Raw genomic sequence first — 21,161 nt, forward strand, 5'->3', positions numbered from 1 at the left:
AAAGTGAATTATAGAAAAAAAATAATTTGGAAATTAAAGTCAGAATTCCTAGAAAAAAAGTCAGAATTCTGAGATTTAAGTCAGACTTCTGAGACTATGGAATAACTACTCTTGTTTATGAGTGTGACAGGTGTGTGTGAGTGGTCGCGATGCACTGAGCCCGGTGCTTTCCCTGTGAGAAATTACTTTTTATTATTATTATTATTATTATTATTATTATTATTATTATTATTGTTTATTTATTTTTGTATTACTGTTTCTTTGGTACCGCTATGTTTTTCTTTTATCATTGGCCTTATTGCTACTTTTTATGTGAAATGTATCTGGTTTCTGTATTGTTTTATTTCTTCCTGAATTTCGCACTTTCTTGAAAACAATAAAAAAAAGTGAATTATAGAAAAAAAAAAGAATTTTAAGATTAAAGTCAGCATTCTGAGAAAAGAAAATCAGAATTCTGAGATTAAAGTCAGATTTCTGAGATTAAATTCAGAATTCTGAGATTTAAGTCAGATTTCTGAGACTGTCAGAAAAAAAAAACTTAAAAATTCTAAGAAATTAAGTCAGAATTTGGACTATAATCTCAGAATGCTGACATTTTTCTTGGAATTTGGACTTAAAGCTCAGAATTCTGAGAAAAAAAGTCATAATATAATAAAAATGTATATATTGGACCTTGTTTTTTTTTCCAATGGCCCTAATCCTCTTCTTGCATATTTTGGAGTTATTTGAAAATCTGACATGTAGTAGAATGAACTGAGTCCTTAGTGTTTTCATGCTCAGTCCTTCCCACATCTTTGAAACACAGCCGCAGATTCGCCACAATCAAAATAAAGTATCCGCAGAAAAGTATTGGCAGGGGAGAGGGGCATAATAAATAATTGAATAGATCGAAATATAATACACGTCAGTATTAATGTTGGGTGAAATGTCGATAAGGTTTTGTCTTCCTCTTAATCTGAGAAATAGACCTTTCTCTCTGTGTGTCGAATGTGCCAACCCGCCGTCTGCGGCGCAACGTTACAGCAACGGTTACCCCTTTTGTTCAACCGAGTTCCCGAATAATTCCCAACACAATGAAATGATCGGGTTATTTAAATGGTATCTTTGAAAAACACTGTGCCTACATTACTGCTGTACTCATCTCGGACTATCTGGTGAACTGAACAACCCGATCTACAACCCCGTCCGAGATGTGCGGTTTCCGAAGCAGGCAGTCTTGAGGAACGTGGAGTAGTAAGTGCTTACAGATCTACAGCGTTAAACGGCTTTGTGGTTTAATTGGGTCACATTTAGATAATTTAACCTCACTTTGCAGGTGTGGTACTACTTTGATTTTTAGTATTCCACGTTAACCCCATGTAGCCCTAACCGCACAAAGTAGCATGGTCCTAATGCAATGCAAGGATGCCTCACCATCTTCCTCGCATTGCTCAACATTTAAAGGCTATTTTGCCTCAGAGATGGAGAAGTAATTAGTCCATGGATCTTAGCTATGTTATCAGATATGAGACCTGATCTCACTTGATGTACCAATGTGTAAACCTTGTAAAATCATACGTTAAACAGTATTTGATGCACAGTGTCTGGGATTCACGGGGTGAGGTCATTGTGGAGGGAAACACTGGAGGGCTGAATGGTCTACCAAGTTACAGGAAGATAGCAGTAAATGTAACTTCAAACACCCGTGTGTATTATTCTTTATTAATTACACTGTGCTTTAATGTTTATGATGTGGAAGTGACATCTCTGTATGCAGCTAATGTCTACAGAGCTACAATGATGTACGCGAAGTATTCTAACCTAGTTAACATCACTGAGCTGATAACAAGACTGTCGATTAAAGCCATACAAATGAAAGGAAACTGGTACTACAGTGAAACATTAACTTGAGAGGAGGAAGTTAGTTGTATTCTCTGTAGCTATCTTTTATACAGGACCCTGTTGTCGTTTGCTAGCTGCTGTTAGCTTGCTGGCTAACAGCGTCAGGCTGCAGGGTTTTTTTTCATTGTTTGAGGAGGAAGCATTTGCAAAAATGGTTTGGCCATGATTGGCTCAAGTAAACACTTTAAACCCCTCAGTTCACTCTCAAATAGTCAAACTTATTTTAGTATTGTGCACTGATGTGTGCACTTGGATACTTCCCAACTATCCATGGGATGTAAACAAGATTGAGAAAGCTGTCAGCCTCACCATTGTTATTCTTTTTGTTTCACTGACTGTAACTGTAGTTAGCAAGGAAGTAATGCAAACATGTTGATTTAAAATTGCACCTGTTATTTGGGATCTGAACATAAATGTGTGTTTGCCTCTGGGAATTTGGGGTTTCATCACGTGACTGCACTATAACAGGTGCATAGTGTGCATGCAGGACTTGTCTAGACTGTTTTTCTCTAACTGCTCCAAAGCTTGATCCGTAAGGCGACTGGACTGGTAGAAATTCTTGAAGACGTTTCACCTCTCCTCCGAAAGGCTTCTTCCGTTCTGACCATTCTGTGGAAGAGCTAGAAAATATATACCATTAACAGTCATGGGTGTGTCCAGGTAGTCACAAAAGGTTTCCTGGACTACCTGGACAGAAGACTTCGGAGGAGAGGTGAAACGTCTTCAAGAATTTTTACCAGTCCAGTTGCCTTACAGATCAAGCTTTGGATTACCATGACCTGGATGACAGACATGTTTTCTCTAACTTTAGTTGAGTGATGATATCTCAGTAATGAATTGTGTTTTGAACACATATTATAGCAGTCATAAAGAAATCACTGGAACTGATCCTTCTTTGCATTTTCCCTTTTCAGATGTAAACGTGAACAGCATCTGTCCCAACAGTGACTGTTGGCACAATGGGGCTGGACTTTGATGTAAAGACGTTTTGTCACAACCTGCGGGCAACAAAGCCCCCTTATGAGTGCCCAGTGGAAACCTGCCGTAAGGTGTACAAGAGCTACAGTGGAATCGAGTATCACCTCTACCACTACGACCATGACAACCCAACTCCTGCACAGATGGTACCTCAGAAGAAGAGGAAGGGGCGGCCTCCTCGGGCCTCACTGGCGGGGTCTGGAGATACAGATGAGGGTGGAAGTAACGTAGGTGGAGGACCTGGGCAGGAAGGGAACACCCCTGGAAGCCCCAACCGCTCAGAACAGTCCCACTCCCCGGGCAGAGACACTATGACATATGCCCAGGCACAGCGCATGGTGGAGCTGGATCTCCAGGGGCGGATCCACCGCATTAGCATATTTGAGAACATTGATGTGGTGTCAGAGGAGGACAGTGATGCAGAGGATGCTCCACTAGCTGGTAGTGGGGGTAGTGGTGGAGGTGTGTGTAATGGTAGTGATGGAGGAGGAGGAGGTAGTGAGGTAGGAGGCAACAATAAGGACCGCCCAGATATCCCATCTTCTAATGGGGGCAAATCCACCCCAAAGTCTGGGAAGCATAAGAGTAAGGAGAAGAAGAAGGAAGGCTCATCTCATCATCACAGCTCTCAGTCTGGGCCTGCGATCAAACTTCCTGAGGCGGTCTTTAGAGAACTGGACCAAGAGAGACCTGAAGCTCCCCCTCGGCCTTCATCTTACTACAGGTTTGCATGAAGAAATCTAATGTAGTACATGTAGTATTATACAGCAGGTATGATAATTAAAGACAGGATAATTGCTTTTAATATTTACAGTCAGTCCCGGGTTTGTTTAAAGTTTTACAGTTCACTGTGATGCATGTATCAGGACATATCTGTCGCCATAAGTTCCTTCTACAAAGAGTTAAAGTTGTTTCCAAGTCTTTACCCCATCTGATAACTTTTTTTTTCTCCTCTCCCCTCTCTGCTCTTCAGATACATCGACAAGTCTGTGGAGGAGCTGGATGAAGAGGTGGAGTATGACATTGATGAGGAAGACTACATCTGGCTTGACATCATGAACGACAAGCGGCGGCGAGATGGTGTGACGCCCATCCCTCAGGAGGTCTTTGAGTACCTCATGGACCGCTTGGAGAAAGAGTCCTACTTTGAGAGCCACAACAAGGTACCTTAGTTTGGAGATTTTAAGGTAGTAATATTTTACCCCAGACTAGGGTTGCAATGGGGTGGAACATTTCTGTTAAATTTCCATGGGAAGGTAAGCTGGGATATTTTGGAAATATTCCAAAGTGGAAACTTTCGTTGGGAATTATGGGAATTAACTGGGAATTGAGGGTAATTTAATGGAAAGGTATCATATCCAAGCTTAAATATTTGTTTTGTTATAAGCAGACATCCATCCAAAATAATACAATTAAAACAGATCTATTTGTAAGTAGAACTTTATCAAGTGTTAAATATTTTATTGAACAATCAATTCTTTCATTGAAGAACAAAAACATGAATGTAGAGTTAAATATTACTCATCCCCCAACCCAACCCATTCAAAATTTAACAAAAATCAATCCTAACAAAGTCCCATTCAAAATGTTAAATGAAAAGAGCCCCTCTCCCTGCAAAACAGTCCCATTCAACATGCAAATAAAAAATCATCTTCCCTCAAGCTTCTCAAGCCTAGCCTCTGCAGGATTCTAGAAATCATGTGTGCATGTGATGGAGGAATGCACAGTGCATGTAGGGGGCGTGGTCTCATAGCCCTGCAGTTAGCAGTGTGCTATGTGCATGTGATTGAGGAATAGCATAGATATTCAACTGTACTTGCATGAAATGTGGTTGTATCAGTCAGGATTATGCTAAAATATATTTTCCTCAACTATATTTAAGTTCCCTATTAAGAGCCAACCTTCAATTTAGTAAATTTCTGGATTATTCCCATTTATTCCCATCAATTCCTGTTAATTCCCATGGAAAGTTTCCAACTTTGAAAATTCCCCAAATTTTGCAACCCTACCTCAGACACATATTGAAATGCATCCGACACTGATATCTCATAATTCTCTCGTCTCCCAGGCTGACCCCAGCACCCTGATTGATGAAGATGCTGTCTGCTGCATCTGTAACGACGGAGAGTGTCAGAACAGCAATGTGATCCTGTTTTGCGACATGTGTAACCTGGCAGTGCATCAGGAGTGTTATGGTGTTCCCTACATCCCAGAGGGACAGTGGTTGTGTCGACGTTGCCTACAGTCACCCAGCAGAGCCGTGGACTGTGCTCTTTGTCCCAACAAGGGAGGAGCTTTCAAACAGACAGACGATGCACGCTGGGCACATGTGGTGTGTGCCCTCTGGATCCCAGAGGTAAAACGATACATCACTACTTGGATTCTTTTTATCTGAGCTGTGGTGCACAATTTCTTTTGTGTCTAGATTTATCCCTTCAAAATAAAATTCAATTTAATTTACGGTTTAGAGGCCAGCCTTTTATCTCAGTACCAGCCAACCCTTTGATTGTAGTTTTGAAATGTATAAATCTCTTTTTCATGCCTTTCCTCAGGTCTGCTTTGCTAACACAGTCTTCCTGGAGCCCATCGACAGCATCGAGCACATTCCTCCTGCCCGCTGGAAGCTCACCTGCTACATCTGCAAGCAGCGTGGGTCAGGTGCCTGCATCCAGTGTCACAAAGCCAACTGTTATACCGCCTTCCACGTCACCTGTGCCCAGCAGGCAGGCCTCTACATGAAAATGGAGCCTGTCAGAGAGACGGGAGCCAACGGCACCTCGTTCAGCGTACGCAAGACGGCTTACTGTGACATCCACACGCCCCCAGGATCAGCCCGACCTTTGGGAGGTGTGGGCGGTGCAAGCATGGGCGCAAGCATGGGTTCTTCTCACAGCGAGGGGGAGCTGGAGGAAGACGACGAGCCCAGCATCGGCCATGACGATGATTCCAAAGGCTGGAGTTCTGAACGAGCAAAGAGGGCCAAGGCTAAGTCGAGGCTGAAGATGAAAAGAGCAAGGAAGATCTTAGCCGAGAGGAGAGCTGCTGCACCAGTCGTGTCTGTGCCCTGCATCCCTCCCCACAGGTAGGTTGAACTAAAGCTCATGTTCTACTCATACTGTAGGGGCTTTACAACTCAAACAAACACGTACCTGTTAATATTTGAGAAGGACCAAAAATTAAATAACAACCATTACGACTGATTAAATCACTTTTTTTTTTTCCAACATTGTTTTTATTGATTTTCAACAACTTTAGACATACATTTATACACATTCATACACATATCATCACATATACATGCATAAATACAGTACAGAAAACACACAAAAATCTCAGGTGCATTAATGAAGGACATAGAGGATATTCAATCTGGCATTGTCCAAATCTGTCTGCTTATTGGAGCATGATCTTCCTATTCACAATACATAACTCCCCTGATAAGTTTGAGAGAACGTGGAAAGCTTTTGTAGAAGTAAAATAGAAGTAAATTATGGAATGAGCTTCCCCTCCACATTAGACTCTGCTCCTGTTTTAGTGTTTTATGGTTTCTTTTTTGTTTCTATTGTTTTTATTGTTTTATTATCCTGTCTTTGAATTGTTTTATGCCTGCGTTGTTTGTCTACTTATGTACAGCACTCTGTTTTGGCTGTGGTCGTTTTCAAAGTGCTTTTTAAATAAAGTTGAGTTGAGTTGAGTTCTAATATTATAATTTACTGGTTTTAAACAGAGTAAAAAAAGTTTAGCATCCAAAGGAATTTGTATCTTCAATATGTCTTTGATACATCTCACAGCATCCCAAAACAAATAGAATTTTTTTAAAATCCCAAATCAAACTGCTGTTTCCTTCAGGCTGAGCAAAATCACCAGTAACTTGACGGTACCCAGAAAAAGCCAGTTCATGCAGCGACTGCACAGCTACTGGACCCTGAAGAGACAAAGCCGTAACGGCGTCCCTCTGCTACGGCGGCTCCAAACCCATCTGCAATCACAGCGACATATTGACCCCGTCTCTCCTCAGCCTCCGTCACAACTCCCTCCGGTAACTTTTGAAATTGTTTGGCAACTTTAAAAAAACTTATTTCATGTGCTTTCTTGCATCTAACGTGATTTTTGGTTCGTGCTTATTGGCGCCGCAGAGGGACAGCGAGGAGAAACAAATGGCACTGAAGGAGCAGCTGAAGGCGTGGCAGAGACTCAGACACGACCTGGAGAGAGCCCGGCTTCTGGTGGAGCTCATTCGCAAGAGGGAGAAACTCAAGAGGGAGACGGTGAGACACAAATGAGCTTTATCTTTTTGTTGCTTACACATGATGGAAAACAAAAACAAAAGCTTGCAATAATTTGCTGTACACACCATATTAGAAGTTTTTTTTGCAGTCACATTAAAAAGTGGGTCAAAAAGAAAGACTAACATGACATTCTTCTCTAAGATGTTTTATCAGTATTACTCACATTGGGCCTCATTCACTAATAAATGTGTAGAAATGTTCTTGCTTCTTTCAAAATCACAGTTGGATTCATGTTCTGACCACCTTGTATTTATTAGTGAATCAGAATAATTCTGTAGAGACTTAAGATAAATATAACATAAAATATGCTCACCAACAAGCCATCGGTTTCTTAGAGCTCCTGCCTCCAAACGCATCCCCACAGTGCTGTTGTTTAAAATGAATGTCTCCAGGCAAGGCTATGCTGCCATCGTTTACTTTCTTGGACATAAACTGTAATCAATTTTGTTCACTGCATGCCCTTAAATAGGCTCCAATTAATCGAGTTGTTTTGGCAACAGATGCGCTGATACATGGCGCTGTTGAAGGGAGTGGTCAACGTTTAATTAACATCAAAAATGTGACATTTAATATGTACATTGTCATTTTTCTAATTGTAAACTAAGTATTTAGTTTAAGATTCAATATTTTAAGTATGATAAGGGTGAAAAGGCGTCAACTAGATTGTTATTTAATAAATTTAGTCAAAGTAGTAGTTTAAAGTAGGTTAGATGTGTCATGCATTTAGTTAAGAGAGTATGTGTTTACATTTTCTGAGAAAGTTGGTCATCATCATTTGTTCGTACGCATGGTTTGAGTTTGAGAAAGTTCTATTTATTGTTCGCAGTGTAAGAATAAATTAAAGTAAGAATACATTGAGGGATCCAAGATTTGTGCTTCAAACGTTCGTACATACGATTTAAGCACTTATCCGTGCGTACGCACTGTTAGTGAATGAGGCCCATTGTTTCTATGTTTTATTCTCCATGCAGTCTTTCAGGCGTTTCAGTTTCCTCAGAGTTTAAGAATTTATTTGTTGTGGTCATATCTTGCTCGTGTAGGAGGTGCCATTTAGAAGTGCTTCTGGGAAGCTCTGACACATTTAAAATTAAATCATCTGCTGAGCAACCAAATCACACACATTAGCTATTTCTTCCAGTCGTCATGAGCACACACACACACACACACACACACACACACACACACACACGAGTCAATGTGTGTGCAATATTTTGTTACTTTAAGCCATTTAAAAATCTAAACATGACAAACCCCACATTCCTTCCCTTCCAGCTGCTTAGTGCAATGTGTGGATACATTTGTAAATTGACTTAACTCTGTTTATGCACACACACACATGCAGTTCTGGTCCCAGGAATGTCTCTGTGTTGGTTTAATGAGCAGGTGTAGAGTTAAAAATGTGTCTGTTTTCAGATTAAAGTGCAGCAGATGGTGCTGGAGATGCAGCTCACTCCCTTGCTGGTGCTGCTGAGGAGCACACTGGAACAGTTACAGGAGAGAGACACGAACAACTTCTTCACTGAGCCTGTCCCGCTGGCAGAGGTAAACACACACACACACACACACACACACACCACACACCACACGCACGCACGCACGCACGCACGCACGCACGCACGCACGCACGCACGCACGCACGCACGCACGCACGCACACACACACACACACACACACACACACACACACAAGCACACAAGCACACACAAACACACACAAACACACACATTCAGCAAGTTTGCACATTTTCTCAAACTCTGTTACGTCTTTACCTGTTTATTTTAAGTCAAGACACATTGAAGTGTCTTAATCTATTTGCAGTTTATTTATTTTTAATGAGCAGTAAATTTTTTATACTGAGACTTTGGCTATCTTTATATTTGAGGATCTGTTGCTTAAAGCTGGGGTTGGTAGTCACGAAAAACACATCATTTGTGTTTTGCACTACGTCAACTCATGTCTCACTCACCGGTAAGAAAACACCAAAACATTATCATAGTGAAAGTTAAAAACACAAACAAACATGAAATGTACGCGCAGGAGGCGGGCAGAACGGCAGGACGGGATTTGATTGGTTTCATAATTTTTCTCCTGATGGCAGGGATTGGTTGGTGTTTTCCCAGGTTTACTCCGGCTGTAGATAGCGGCTTTTTTCACTCTTTTTTAAGAACACATTATGTATTGATTGCCATCGGGACATAAAGATCATTTTAACCAGTGTAACATAAAGTGTATCTAGATCTGACTACCAACCCCAGCTTTAAGATCAAACAGCTTCATGTTGTTAGTCTCAGGTTTCATCCTACTCTTATTCTGAACTGTCATTTGTTACAGAAACAATGCTGTTACATATCTGTTACATATTTACTCAGATCTCTTCAACACCCATGTTCAGATGTTGTGCATCTATTATATCATCTGTCTGTGCTATTATCAAGGTGCCGGACTACCTGGACCACATCGACACTCCCATGGACTTTCAGACCATGTGGAACCTGCTGGAGTCCCACCGCTACCTCACGTTCGAGGCCTTTGAGGCCGACTTTGGCCTCATTGTCAACAACTGCCTGAAGTACAACGCCAAGGACACCGTCTTCTACCGCGCTGCCCTGCGGCTCAGAGAGATGGGCGGAGCTGTCATCAGGACAGCCAGACGGCAAGCTGAACGGATAGGCTTTGACTACGAGACTGGCATGCACCTCCCCAGAGAGCCGAGCCCGGAGAGCCAACGTGAGCAGGAGAGAGATCGAGAGAGGGATCGAGAGCGGGAGAGAGAGCGGGACAGAGAGAGGGACAGGGATCGAGAAAGAGAACGTCTGATGTCATCCAATGAGGACGGTGAGTGAGACTCTAAAGTTTGTCTGGAGGAGTGACACAAAGGGATGATCGAGTCAGAAAAGAGTTATCAGAGCAAGTTTATATACAGAGCCGATAATACAGAGAGCTACTCAAAGGGCTTTACAGAGTTAAGGCTGAACATTAAGGTCAATAAAAGCACATGAAATATTCTAAAAAAGATCAAATAATAAATAAAGAAATTCAATCATTGAGCAAAAATGAAAAACTAACATATTAAACTATACGCTTAGTAAACAGGAAAATAATTAGTGATTAAATAGAAGTGATGAAGTAAAAAATAGAAAAGAGATTGAGCTTATAGAAAGACAGCAGTGAATAAATAATAGAATAATAAACAATAATAAATTGAGATACAATGGACAATCAAAAACCCAAACAGACAAACCAAAATCATAAATGATAAAGGTTTAATAAACATTAAGACATTAAAGATAGATAGATGGAAGAGGGGTAGAGAAGGAGAAAGAGAGAGGGGGAGGGGTGCAACTAAGCTTCATCTGGGTGAACAGTGATTTTGTTTAAGTATTTGGTGAAGGCCCTCCAGGTCTTGTCAAAATAACTTTTTGACCCAGCAAGTGAGAATCGGATCTTCTCAAGTTGAATATGACTAAGAATCTCCCTGAGGCAGCTGTTATGGGAAGGAGAATATATATATATATATAAAATGTATTATTGATTATAGAGTCTGACCGCTGCAGGAAGAAAAGACCTGCGGTATCTCCGTGAGACAATAACAATAACAACAAAGGTAAAAATTAAGCGGTATTAACTGCCAACGCAAAGTAAGTGAAGACAGAATAACAGAAATAAAGTTTAACAGACACACAAAAGTAAGAAATTCAGTGTTTTAATGTCAGTTACATTAAATCTCTTGTCACAAACATAAATAACTGGTACAATATCCTCCATAGTATGATTTGGATGGCAAAGATCTGAAGTGTAGAGTTCCAAAGATATTTGGCCTCTTCACCAGCAGGTGGCGCATCACACTTGTTTAATTCAGTTAAAACAGTGTCACACTTTCTTGTTGCCTCTATCAACTCTTTTCTTCTTTAACTGATTCTTTTTGTCCTCTACTCTCACATATTAAGTTTGATAGATTTTGGAGATATACTACTTTGGTTCAGCATACAGAAATATTTCAAAAATAGCACTACATTAGTTTCCGTTTGGTATCACAGGAAACAGCCCACATCCCTTCCTCTGTTACTTTGACAGCATGATCATCTATCATGTTATATATCTTTATCGTCATTTCTCCCCCCTCTCCTTTCAGACCTCCTCCTGCCAGACGACAGACGACGGCTGCCGCTGGAGGAGCAGCTGCATTACATGCAGACGCGTCTCGATGAGGTCAGCTCAGGAAAGCACAGCATTGGCCAGTCTCGTCGAGCCAAAGCCCTGAGGAAGGAAATAAGTGTCATCAAGAGGAAACTCGCACACCAGCGGGAGGGGGGCTCAGGTTTGGGAGGGAGGGAGTCAGTGGGAGGAGGAGAGCGAGGTTCATCTCTCCCCCATCACCCTTCTTCTGGAGGACACCTGGATGAAGGGGGAGAAAGCAGCAGCCAGGAGATTGGTGGGAAAGGTACATTACATCTTATCATTAATGAGTAACTAGGGATGTAAGGATACAACCCACAATTCGATTCAAACCCCGATTTTTGGTTCACGATACGATTCACTCACGATTCTCTAACGATTTTCAAGAAAACTGGATTGAACTCAAAATTTAAATAACTATTATTTTATTTAAATTCTCAGATATGAACAGTTGCAATATATTTTTTTTCTCTTTTATTTCTTTGTAAACAAAGTAATCCTTTTTCATTTTTAGGTGTGTTGTAACTCTAATAAAACCACTGCACACTTTTTTTCCGCAACTTGCAAAAAAACTAAAATCACCATACAAAAATACCTTGTTGGAAAATTTCAGAACAATTATAGAGAAATGGAAAGTGAACAATTCCCAAATGAAAGTATCAAATATTAAAACAAATAAGGTTAATCTCTTTAAATTGGGGATGTAAATTTCAAGTATTTTCCGTGATCTATCTTTGGAAATGTTAACCATCAATTATCGTTTAATCATTAAAAAAACGTGAACGTTTTCCATGTCAAAAATAATGTCAAATGCGTTTTTTCCCCTAAATCAAATTTTCCTTCATGACACAGTGTATATGACTGACGGTATTAAACAGCTACAGATCATATTGAGGTGTTTAAAATGTTAACATGCTGAATATCAACGTGAGGAGCAGGCTTATAAATAATCTCTGTGGACACTTGGTCATAGAGTGAAGACTCAGAATACAACATGTGGATTTACTGCAACAGGACAGCTGAACAGAATCATAGTTTGGACTCACAGTGTCCAGTTTGTTGTCTACTCGTTCTTATTGAGAAAAATAAGCATTTAAACGTGGTAAGGTGTCAGCCGGAAGCGCAACCGGGTCAGAATCAGTCCGGCGGTGTAGAAAAAAAGCCCTTGTGGAGACCTGTCACTCAGCTGCAGCCCCCAGCTGAGTGTCGCCGCTATGTGCAACATATTTAGTCAGCTGATTCTGAAACATGCTTTAAACTTAAAACACCTCCACTCAGCGAGTGACGAGAGAGCAGCGCAAGAGACTTAATGATGTTGAACAAGCGGAGTATAATCCAGATGGCGCCTTCTACTGTTTAAAAATAATATCCTGATACAGATTTTGTTGAATCGATTTTAATCCACCCTTGTTTGTATCGATTTTTTATCGTCTTGCGATATATCCTTACATCCCTATGAGCAACATTTAAGTAAAATCAACATTTAAAGAAAGTTACTGATTAACCATTTTGTTATGTTTCAAACTCTCTCCCTTAAGACCTGAATGTGTCCTCGTCTGTCCTCGCTCCAGAGGTGGGCCGTCGGACTTCTGTCCTCTTCTCCAAAAAGAACCAAAAAATGGCCGGCCCCCCAAAAAGGCCAGGACGCCCTCCGAAGAACAGGGATGCAGGCTATGCAGGAGCAGGGGTCAGCCAAAGCCCCATCGGTCCTCCTCAGCTCCCCCTGCTGTCCTCGACCAGGCAGAGGAAGAGGCCACGCAGCCCCCACAGCAGCTCCAGCTCCGACAGCGACAGTGACAACGATGACCTTCTCCCCGGTACAGAAGACAAACACTCAATGAACATTAAAGTACTATATCATAAGTCCCACACACTCACTTCACCTCCTGTCTCCTTCTGTTTTTCTTTAGGCTTGCCAAGTAACGGTTTCGACGGAGGAAACCAGCCTGTGACAGAGAGCTTTCGTGTGTACAGAAATGACACCCGTCTCCCTCGTTCCAGCTCAGATTCAGAGTCCACAACCAGCAGCAGCAGCAGTGCGGCTTCTGACAGAACCAGGTGATTAGTGCTCAATGAAAGTGGGTTTCCCTGAATGATGAGCAGTATAAAGCTCCTCTAACTCTAAAGTACGTGTTTGCAAGCTGTAAACAAATATGTTTAGATTCAGTTGGCTGATTAACCAACGTTTTCCATATTTAGCAATTTTTCATTCATTCATTCATTCATTTATTCCTTCCTTCATTCATTCATTCATTCATTCATTCATTCATTCATTCATTCATTCATTCATTCATAAGAATTTTATTTGCTTACTTCAGTGTTTGACAACACAACATATTCGATACACATCTTAACAAAATAGAGTATACACTGTCCATGTACAAACAGGAGCAGGAAGAAGAAAAATGTATAGTACCTGCCTCTCCCCTTAACATGATCTACCACTACACCAGACGGCTAACCCGTTAGTACTCACCTTCTCTTTTCACCAAACATCAAATTTAACACTGAACACTGAAACAATCAAATACAGATTTACTGGATGAGTTTGTAGTTCCCCATTACTTTACCTCTTAACTTTCTTTTAAACTGTAAAATATTAGAGCAGCATTTTATATCATCATCCAGAGGATTCCAAAGTTTTACTTCACAAACTGAAACACACATTTACTTTAATGTAGTGCATACGTATGGACTTTTGAAATTAAATTTCCTTCTATGAGCCTCCTCATGAGATGTAAACACAAACAACTTCTGTAAGTTTTCCGGTAATAATCTGTTTTTGGCTTTAAACATAATTAATAATGTTTTAAAGTGAACTAGATCTTTACATTTCAACAAATATGAGCCGATAAATGAACTGTTAGTATGTTCTCTTACATTCACCTTATTTATAAGTCTAATTGCTCTTTTCTGTAACACATACAAAGGTGTAGTATTAGTCATATAAGTGTTGCCCCATACCGCCGTGCAATTATGATACAGCTTTGATTGAGAAGGCATTAGATGAACTTTGAAATGAGCCATTCTTACAGTTTCCCCACAGTCTCTTATTCCATCTAGGCTAAGAGAAGGAAATATATTAATGCACAAATATATCGTGACAGTCTTGTCTTTCTTCTCTCATAGTACGACCCCTTCCAAGCAGGGCCGAGGAAAGGCCTCGTTCTCTCGCTCTGCTTTCCAGGAGGACAGCAGTGAGGAGACTTCAGGCACTGAAAATGATTCCTACTCCGTCGGGGGATCACGGAGTGTTTCACATTGTAAGCGTAAAATCAAGCCACCACAAATTCAGATCCACCCTCCTCCTCGTATCACCGCATACTCGGCTAGTTTTCTATTTATGACGATGCGTGTTTTCATGACCGATAAATTAAGATCACTTATCTAATTTTATATGACTCGACTCAAGATACTATCACCTAATCAAAATGATCGTTTACTTATTGCGCTGCGATTGGTCATTTACTTGGTCCTTGAGCCCAATACAAAAAACTACCACGTGGACACGCATCTGACGTGCAAGTGACGTGAAGCTGACGTGCTTAGTTATAAAAACCTATCATCATGCTGGGTTTTGGAGTAGTTTATTGTAAAAACAAAAACTATAACGGTAAAGCTGAGGATAACTCTTCAGTAGTTATGGTACACAGATAACATTCTCAACACTGGCTTAGGTTTAGTCAAAGGTATGGAGCAAAAATGGAACATAGTTTAAAAAAAAGTAGTTCTGGCCATCTAAACCAGCTTGCACCCAACTTTACATTTTAAAACCTACTTAGTTAGAGGACAAGGATGAACACGGCAAATACCTTTTCATCAACGTCTGGGGCAAGAACAAGGTTTGTTTTTAAAAAGTGCTTAACACAAGAGTTTATGTACGCTGGCCTATTTTTTAGTTAGAAACGAGGTTAGACAATGATGACTGTCTTCCTGTTCCTGTGCTCCTTACCGTCAGTGGTACGCGGTCGAGCAAGGTCAGGATGCTGGATGACTTCTGATGACTATTCTTCTCTTGAAGCTCTGGATCTGGTGTGGGCCAAGTGCAGAGGCTACCCTTCATATCCGGCTCTGGTGAGACACAAGTTGAACCTGCATATTACACATATCTAAATGTAAAGAACCTGTCCCTTATAGTATTCTGCAGCTTATGAGTACATCTAATCCTCCTTTGCTCCCCCTCTGCCTGCAGATAATTGACCCCAAGATGCCCAGGGAAGGAGTGTTTCACAGAGGCGTCCCAATTCCTGTCCCCCCTTTGGATGTGCTCAAACTGGGGGAGCAAATGACCCAGGAGGCCAGGGAGCACCTCTTTCTCGTCCTTTTCTTCGACAACAAGAGAACATGGTCAGTGCTCTGGGTCATCTTTGGCTCATGTTTTTGTGTTCTCAGAATGTCTCTTCTGTTTTTTCATTGTGCGAAAAAAGCAAAAAAACAATGTGACGCAAGCAAAACAAGCTTCTGAAATTGCTGGATGTGCACACAAGTCAAGCTGTGGTAACAGTTCAAAGGAAACTGTTCTCCTTGTACTGAACTGAAGACAGCAGAACACTAGGAGAAATAGGGTCAACGTGGTTTTGAATATGGGGGTGAAAAAACACATGCTGTGTTTGAGGTTGCAGATTGCTGCAATTGCCCGAAAGTAGGTAACTGACGACATTTGCTAACAACTGGAATAGTTAACGGAAGTAATGAATGAAGGGAGTAATAATAATGAGGTAAAGTTTTGAGCAAATAGCTGACATGGTTAGCATATGCATTTGATAAAAGGTTTGAAGTAGCTAAAGTTAATAGTTCAGCCAAATACAAGTTTTTGCTTGAGTCATGGATAAACAGCTGAGCTATTGAGCCAAAAAAAAAAAACATGTTTGAGATGAAATAGTAACGATAAAAGATAATTGGTTTACATAGTACGCTAGAAGTATTTCATAAATGTTAGAAGTTGTAAGTCATTGTAACAGAAAAAAAGTAGCTGAACAGCATAGCGGAAGTATTGTATAAATGACTAAAAGACTTTGCTAAAGTAATGAATCGTTGATCTAGCTAGCTTAGTAGAAGCTAAAATTACTTTAAATTTCACACCAGCTTTATGTAAATAGCTTACATACAAAATATTAAGCAATGGCTAAACAGTTGAAATTGTTTGCTAAAGTAATTGATTATAACTGTCAAACTATACAACTGGAAATAATGGATAAAAGCATTTAATTTTGTTAGCTAAAATTGTGAATAGGTGGTCTAAGTACTTGACTAAAGGTAATATATTAACTGTTGAACCAGATAGCTAAATTAAAGGGATAGTTGGTTAAAGTTCTAGCTTTATTGATGAATAAAAGCTATTAAGATAAAAGTGATTAACTAATAGATACAATTGTTTGTCAAAGTAAGAGCTGTATTATTGAAAAAGTTAGCTTAAGTATTGTATTAGCAGTCAAAATTGTTAGCTTAAAAGTTGTATAAACATTTGGAGGGAAAAAGCTAAGAGGACTGCTGAAGTAGTAAACTAAAAGAACCTGAGGAACTGTTGCAACATTTAGCTCAAGTATTAGCTAAACAGTTGTACTAGCTAGCTTGATGAATTGTCAAAACACTTTGCTAACAGGAATAAAACGTTGAAAGAGTTAGCTAAAATAATGTACAAATGGTTCATATAGTTAAATAAAAGTACATTTACCAACCAAACAAACCTATGTATTGATACTTGAGTTGTATGTAACTATATTGTAAAAATATCCATTGTTATACAATCAGTAGTGTTCTATTTATTATACTGTTGAAGGGGCTAATAAAGCAGTACTTATTTTATCTACAGGGTCACTTAAGGCCAAAAAAGTGAGAGCTTTTATAACCACTTTCACAATCAATCAAGCTTTATTTGTACAGTGCCAAATCACAACAAACTTTATCTCAAGACGCTTTTACAACTTTAGGAGGTCTAGACCACTCTATGTCAAATTATGAACAGAGACCCAACACCAAGACAGGATAAGACTCAGTCTGACCCCACCTTAATCCATCATGAGCATTGCACCTCGCAATATTTAGCTAGTTACAGCAACTAAAAACTTCCCTTTAACAGGCAGAAACCTCGAGCAGAACCAGACTCATGTCAGACAGCCATCTGCCTCGACCGAGTTGGGTCTGGAAAGAGGGATAGAGGAGAATAAGAGGGAGCTGTGATAGTGATGAGACAAGTAGTAGATGCTGTTGCCGCTGGAGTCCAGCACGTCCGTGTCAGCTGGAGTCTGGAACGTCCACAGCAGGAGGACGTCTACGGCAGCTCAGAGGAACCTACGAGACAAGGGAGCTCAGGGACTCCAGAAAGGTCTATGGTTAGTAACTTTAGTTGGATAGGCAGAGTTAAAGTAAGTGATGGGGGGGAAGGGGGTGAGATAGGATCCCAGAGTGTCAGTGCGCCAGTTCCCTCGGCAGTCTAAGCCTATAGCAGCATAACTAAGAGCTGGTCCAAGCCTGAACCAGCTTTAACTATAAGCTTTATCAAAAAGGAAAGTTTGAAGCCTAATTTTAAAAGTAGAGAGGGTGTCTGCCTCCTGGACCCTGACTGGTAGATGATTCCAAAGGAGAGGGGCCTGATAACTGAAGGTTCTACCTCCCATACTACTTTTAGAGACTTAAAGTATGACCAGGAGGCCTGCACGTTGGGAGCGTAGTGTTCTACCATGACATGAATTGACTGTCTGGACTTACCAACTAATATGTTCATGCTACTGCAATTTTAATGTGAATTTGTTGGCATTACTTCACCCCTGTTATGTTAGAAAAGACTCAACCCTCATGTGCAAATGTTTGTGTGAATCCAGGCAGTGGCTGCCTCGCTCTAAGCTGGTGCCGCTCGGGGTTGACCAGGAGCTGGACAAGGAGAAGATGCTGGAGGGCAGGAAATCCAACATCCGCAAGTCAGTGCAGGTGGCTTACCATCGTGCCATGCAGCACCGCAGCAAGGTGCAGGGAGACCCCAGCAGTGAGACCAGCGACAGTGACTGAACACGCACATTTGGTGTGTTGGTCCTTGCAGGTGTTGTGGAGTGTATGTTTCTCTATTGAGAGCCCAACCCTCCTTCACAGAACAAAAAAACTGTGCCAGTAACAGAGAGTGGGAGAAAGGAATCCACTACATTGGCCCCAAGACAGACACACACTCATGCACACCAAGCCGTATTTAATCTGACATGTAAAATATTGTATTTAAGAGATTTGAGAGAACGATATTAATAATTATGTTTGGAAAATATGCTACGTTCAGAATCATAAATCCAAATATTCTTCATATGTGGTCGACATGTTTAACAACAAATGAGATAATGGTTTACAGACTCCAAGAGTAAACATAGAAAGACACTTTGATAACTTTGCATCTCCTTTCATTCTTACACATGGGATTTTACATTTGAACTGGGACAGGCATGCAGTGAATATTAAGATGCACTGTTGGCATGGCTGTGAATTTCAACGATCAAGCACATCACCTCCCCTGAGAAAGAAATTGCCATGATACAAATGTCCTGTCGTTTGTCAGTGAGGCACAAGGAGAAACTGACTCAATCAATTCAATGTTATTTATTCTGCTTACTCCTTATTAACAAACTCCACAGCCGGTTTTATCATGGACTACTTCTTTTCACCCCCACTACACAAGACAACTTTGTGTAGTCCTTTTTTTTTTGGTCTGTCTGTGTTCATCGTGTCACTTGTTTTTATGGTTTGTTAACGCACTTCAGTGGTACTCAGGCCACTGGAGTAATGACAACTGAACTGAAACACGATTGCCTCACTGTCTGTCTTAGTCTCAGGCCGATGGCTTTAGAACTTTTATATAAACAGATTGCATAAAAATAGAAGTTTAATAAAAAAAGATTTGAGTTTTTTAAACTTGTGGGTTGCGTTGTGGTCACTGTGTGTCTGTTTATATGGGAGTAGACTGCACCTGCATGTGTTGGATAATCCCTGTTTGTTCAGCAGAAAAATTCTCCTCCCACCCATCAGCTCTTTCCAAAGAACTTCTCACTAAAATGACTCACTGACTTGTAACCACTGAATAAGCTCACAGGATTTCTTTATCATAACTAATGAAGTTAAATCGGGGTGCATAGTTTGTAAAAACTTGTCTGTGAGGGAGTTTGCATTACAACCAGGGATTGATTGCCAGTTCTTTATTCCGGTTTTACTGGTTTCTTGCCTTGTGCAATATTACATGATAAATGAGAAGAAGACTTAGTGTACACTGGTTCAACTGGTCAGACTACCTTAAAAAAAAAAACAGGTACCATATCTCACAAACACACTGGTTAAAAATCTATATGATTTACATACAAGCATGTCAAGGAAAGTTTTTAAGTTCACCTGACTTTGAAAAATCAATTTGTCAGTGATAATTCTATGTAATTTAATAAACTGTAACAATAGCATTATAAATCATGCTAAATGGATATATGAACAGAACCACAGGCCTTAAAGGTCATAGGATTTCTCGAAACTTCTTCAACCCTCTCACTGGGTTCTCAGTTGTAATACCACATGACAGAACATACTGCCATTAACTTGTTTCCAAAGGTGGACCGACTGTTTACATTATCAGTTGCTAAATTAGCTACTCTGACTCTGATGACAAATATCTCCCCAAACAACTGATGTGAATTTCCTTGTTGTTTCTGCTTGTCTGGCTTCTTACTCAACCAAAGTTTTTGATCTTATTTTTTTCCCCCACACCTGATAAAGATCCCCCACCCAAAAGAAACACCCACTCACCACATCATCTACGTCTGCTGATCCGCAGCCAAAACTTCACCCCTCTTGAGTGAGTCTGCCTTGCTTCCTGCCTGAGTAATGCTCAGAATACGAGTGGAAAGAACTGATAAGCATCAGGCGCAGATGACACCAATGTTGACAGTTTCCTTATGTTGAGGATGTTAAGTAAACTCAAACTATCATATTTGCAGTATTCTTTATCTCTTTGTTAATATGAACTTATGCCTGGCCTAACTGTAGCAGTTATGGAGGTTTAAAGTTTCCACTTTATTCAACTTGTAAGTGTATAATATATATACATGTATAGATTAGCCAAGATGTATCCCTAAAAGCTTGGTATGATTGAAAAGTTAGTCTTGTGTGCTCTGACACCATTTTTGTTATCATCAGTCCAGCCCCTCAGACAACATGGCTATGCTACTTTTTCCCCTCTGTCTACTTAAAGTAACCCACATGTGACCTGTAAGTATGTGTAATAAGTTAATTTGTCATATGGAATTTAAATGAAGAGCCCTTTGAGGAAAAAATACAATTACAGTAAATTGAATATGACATTTTTTTACAGAGAGCAGAAGAAAATATAATGTTATTTTTGTCAAAGTGAAATTTACAGAAGCTCTAAGCTGACATGCATCCATACATTTTATTAAATCTAGATGGGTCAAACTCAGAACTCATCTGTTTAACTGGCTTACTTCATCTGACCACAATTCAACTGTCCATTCTAAGATAAGATAAGATATTACTTTATTGATCCCCCGGGGGGGAAATTCAGTTGTTACAGCAACCCAGACATAAGTACAATCAAGAAGAAGTTTCAATAAGTAAAAATAATATAAAATAAAATAAAAATAGATAAATAAAGCTAGAATACATTTTAGATATATACAATGTTACAATGGAATTTAGATTAAATGGCAGTAATTACAGGCAGTATTAAAAAAAATATTTTATGACTTTTAAATTGTATTCTATTACTGTTTGATATTTAAACTATTTGTTTTAATGATGTAAGGGGACCTTGAGTGGCAAGAAAGGCGCCTATAAATAAAATGCATTATTCATATTATT

General features: G+C 40.1%; 1 protein-coding gene across 4 annotated transcripts; it reads left to right on the forward strand.

The window, feature by feature from the left end:
• Positions 1-986: 986 nt before the first annotated feature.
• On the forward strand, positions 987-19,214 carry brpf1 (bromodomain and PHD finger containing, 1). 4 transcript variants are annotated; one of them, XM_034695720.1, is made up of 16 exons: positions 987-1,233; positions 2,796-3,583; positions 3,833-4,022; positions 4,928-5,215; positions 5,412-5,941; positions 6,709-6,898; positions 6,996-7,127; positions 8,562-8,690; positions 9,584-9,983; positions 11,281-11,589; positions 12,863-13,141; positions 13,235-13,382; positions 14,454-14,587; positions 15,283-15,398; positions 15,517-15,671; positions 18,146-19,214. In XM_034695720.1, the coding sequence occupies exons 2-16, from the start codon at positions 2,841-2,843 to the stop codon at positions 18,327-18,329; spliced, it is 3,927 nt and encodes a 1,308-aa protein (XP_034551611.1). In that variant the 5' UTR covers positions 987-1,233; positions 2,796-2,840; the 3' UTR covers positions 18,330-19,214. The 4 variants fall into 4 exon arrangements, with proteins under 4 accessions (XP_034551611.1, XP_034551609.1, XP_034551612.1 ...); XM_034695718.1 differs by having other exon boundaries at positions 988-1,233; positions 6,987-7,127; XM_034695721.1 differs by having other exon boundaries at positions 988-1,233; positions 6,987-7,127; positions 15,346-15,398.
• Positions 19,215-21,161: the final 1,947 nt, after the last annotated feature.

The sequence above is a fragment of the Notolabrus celidotus genome, chromosome 11 (genome assembly GCF_009762535.1).
Source record: "Notolabrus celidotus isolate fNotCel1 chromosome 11, fNotCel1.pri, whole genome shotgun sequence".
Lineage (NCBI taxonomy): Eukaryota > Metazoa > Chordata > Actinopteri > Labriformes > Labridae > Notolabrus > Notolabrus celidotus.

Coding starts and splice junctions, on each gene's coding strand:
- brpf1 (XM_034695718.1), top strand. CDS start 2,841: ATGGGGCTGGACTTTGATGTAAAGACGTTTTGTCACAACCTGCGGGCA. Junction 5,216..5,411: donor GTGCCCTCTGGATCCCAGAG/GTAAAACGATAC, acceptor GCCTTTCCTCAG/GTCTGCTTTGCTAACACAGT. Junction 8,691..9,583: donor AGCCTGTCCCGCTGGCAGAG/GTAAACACACAC, acceptor GCTATTATCAAG/GTGCCGGACTACCTGGACCA.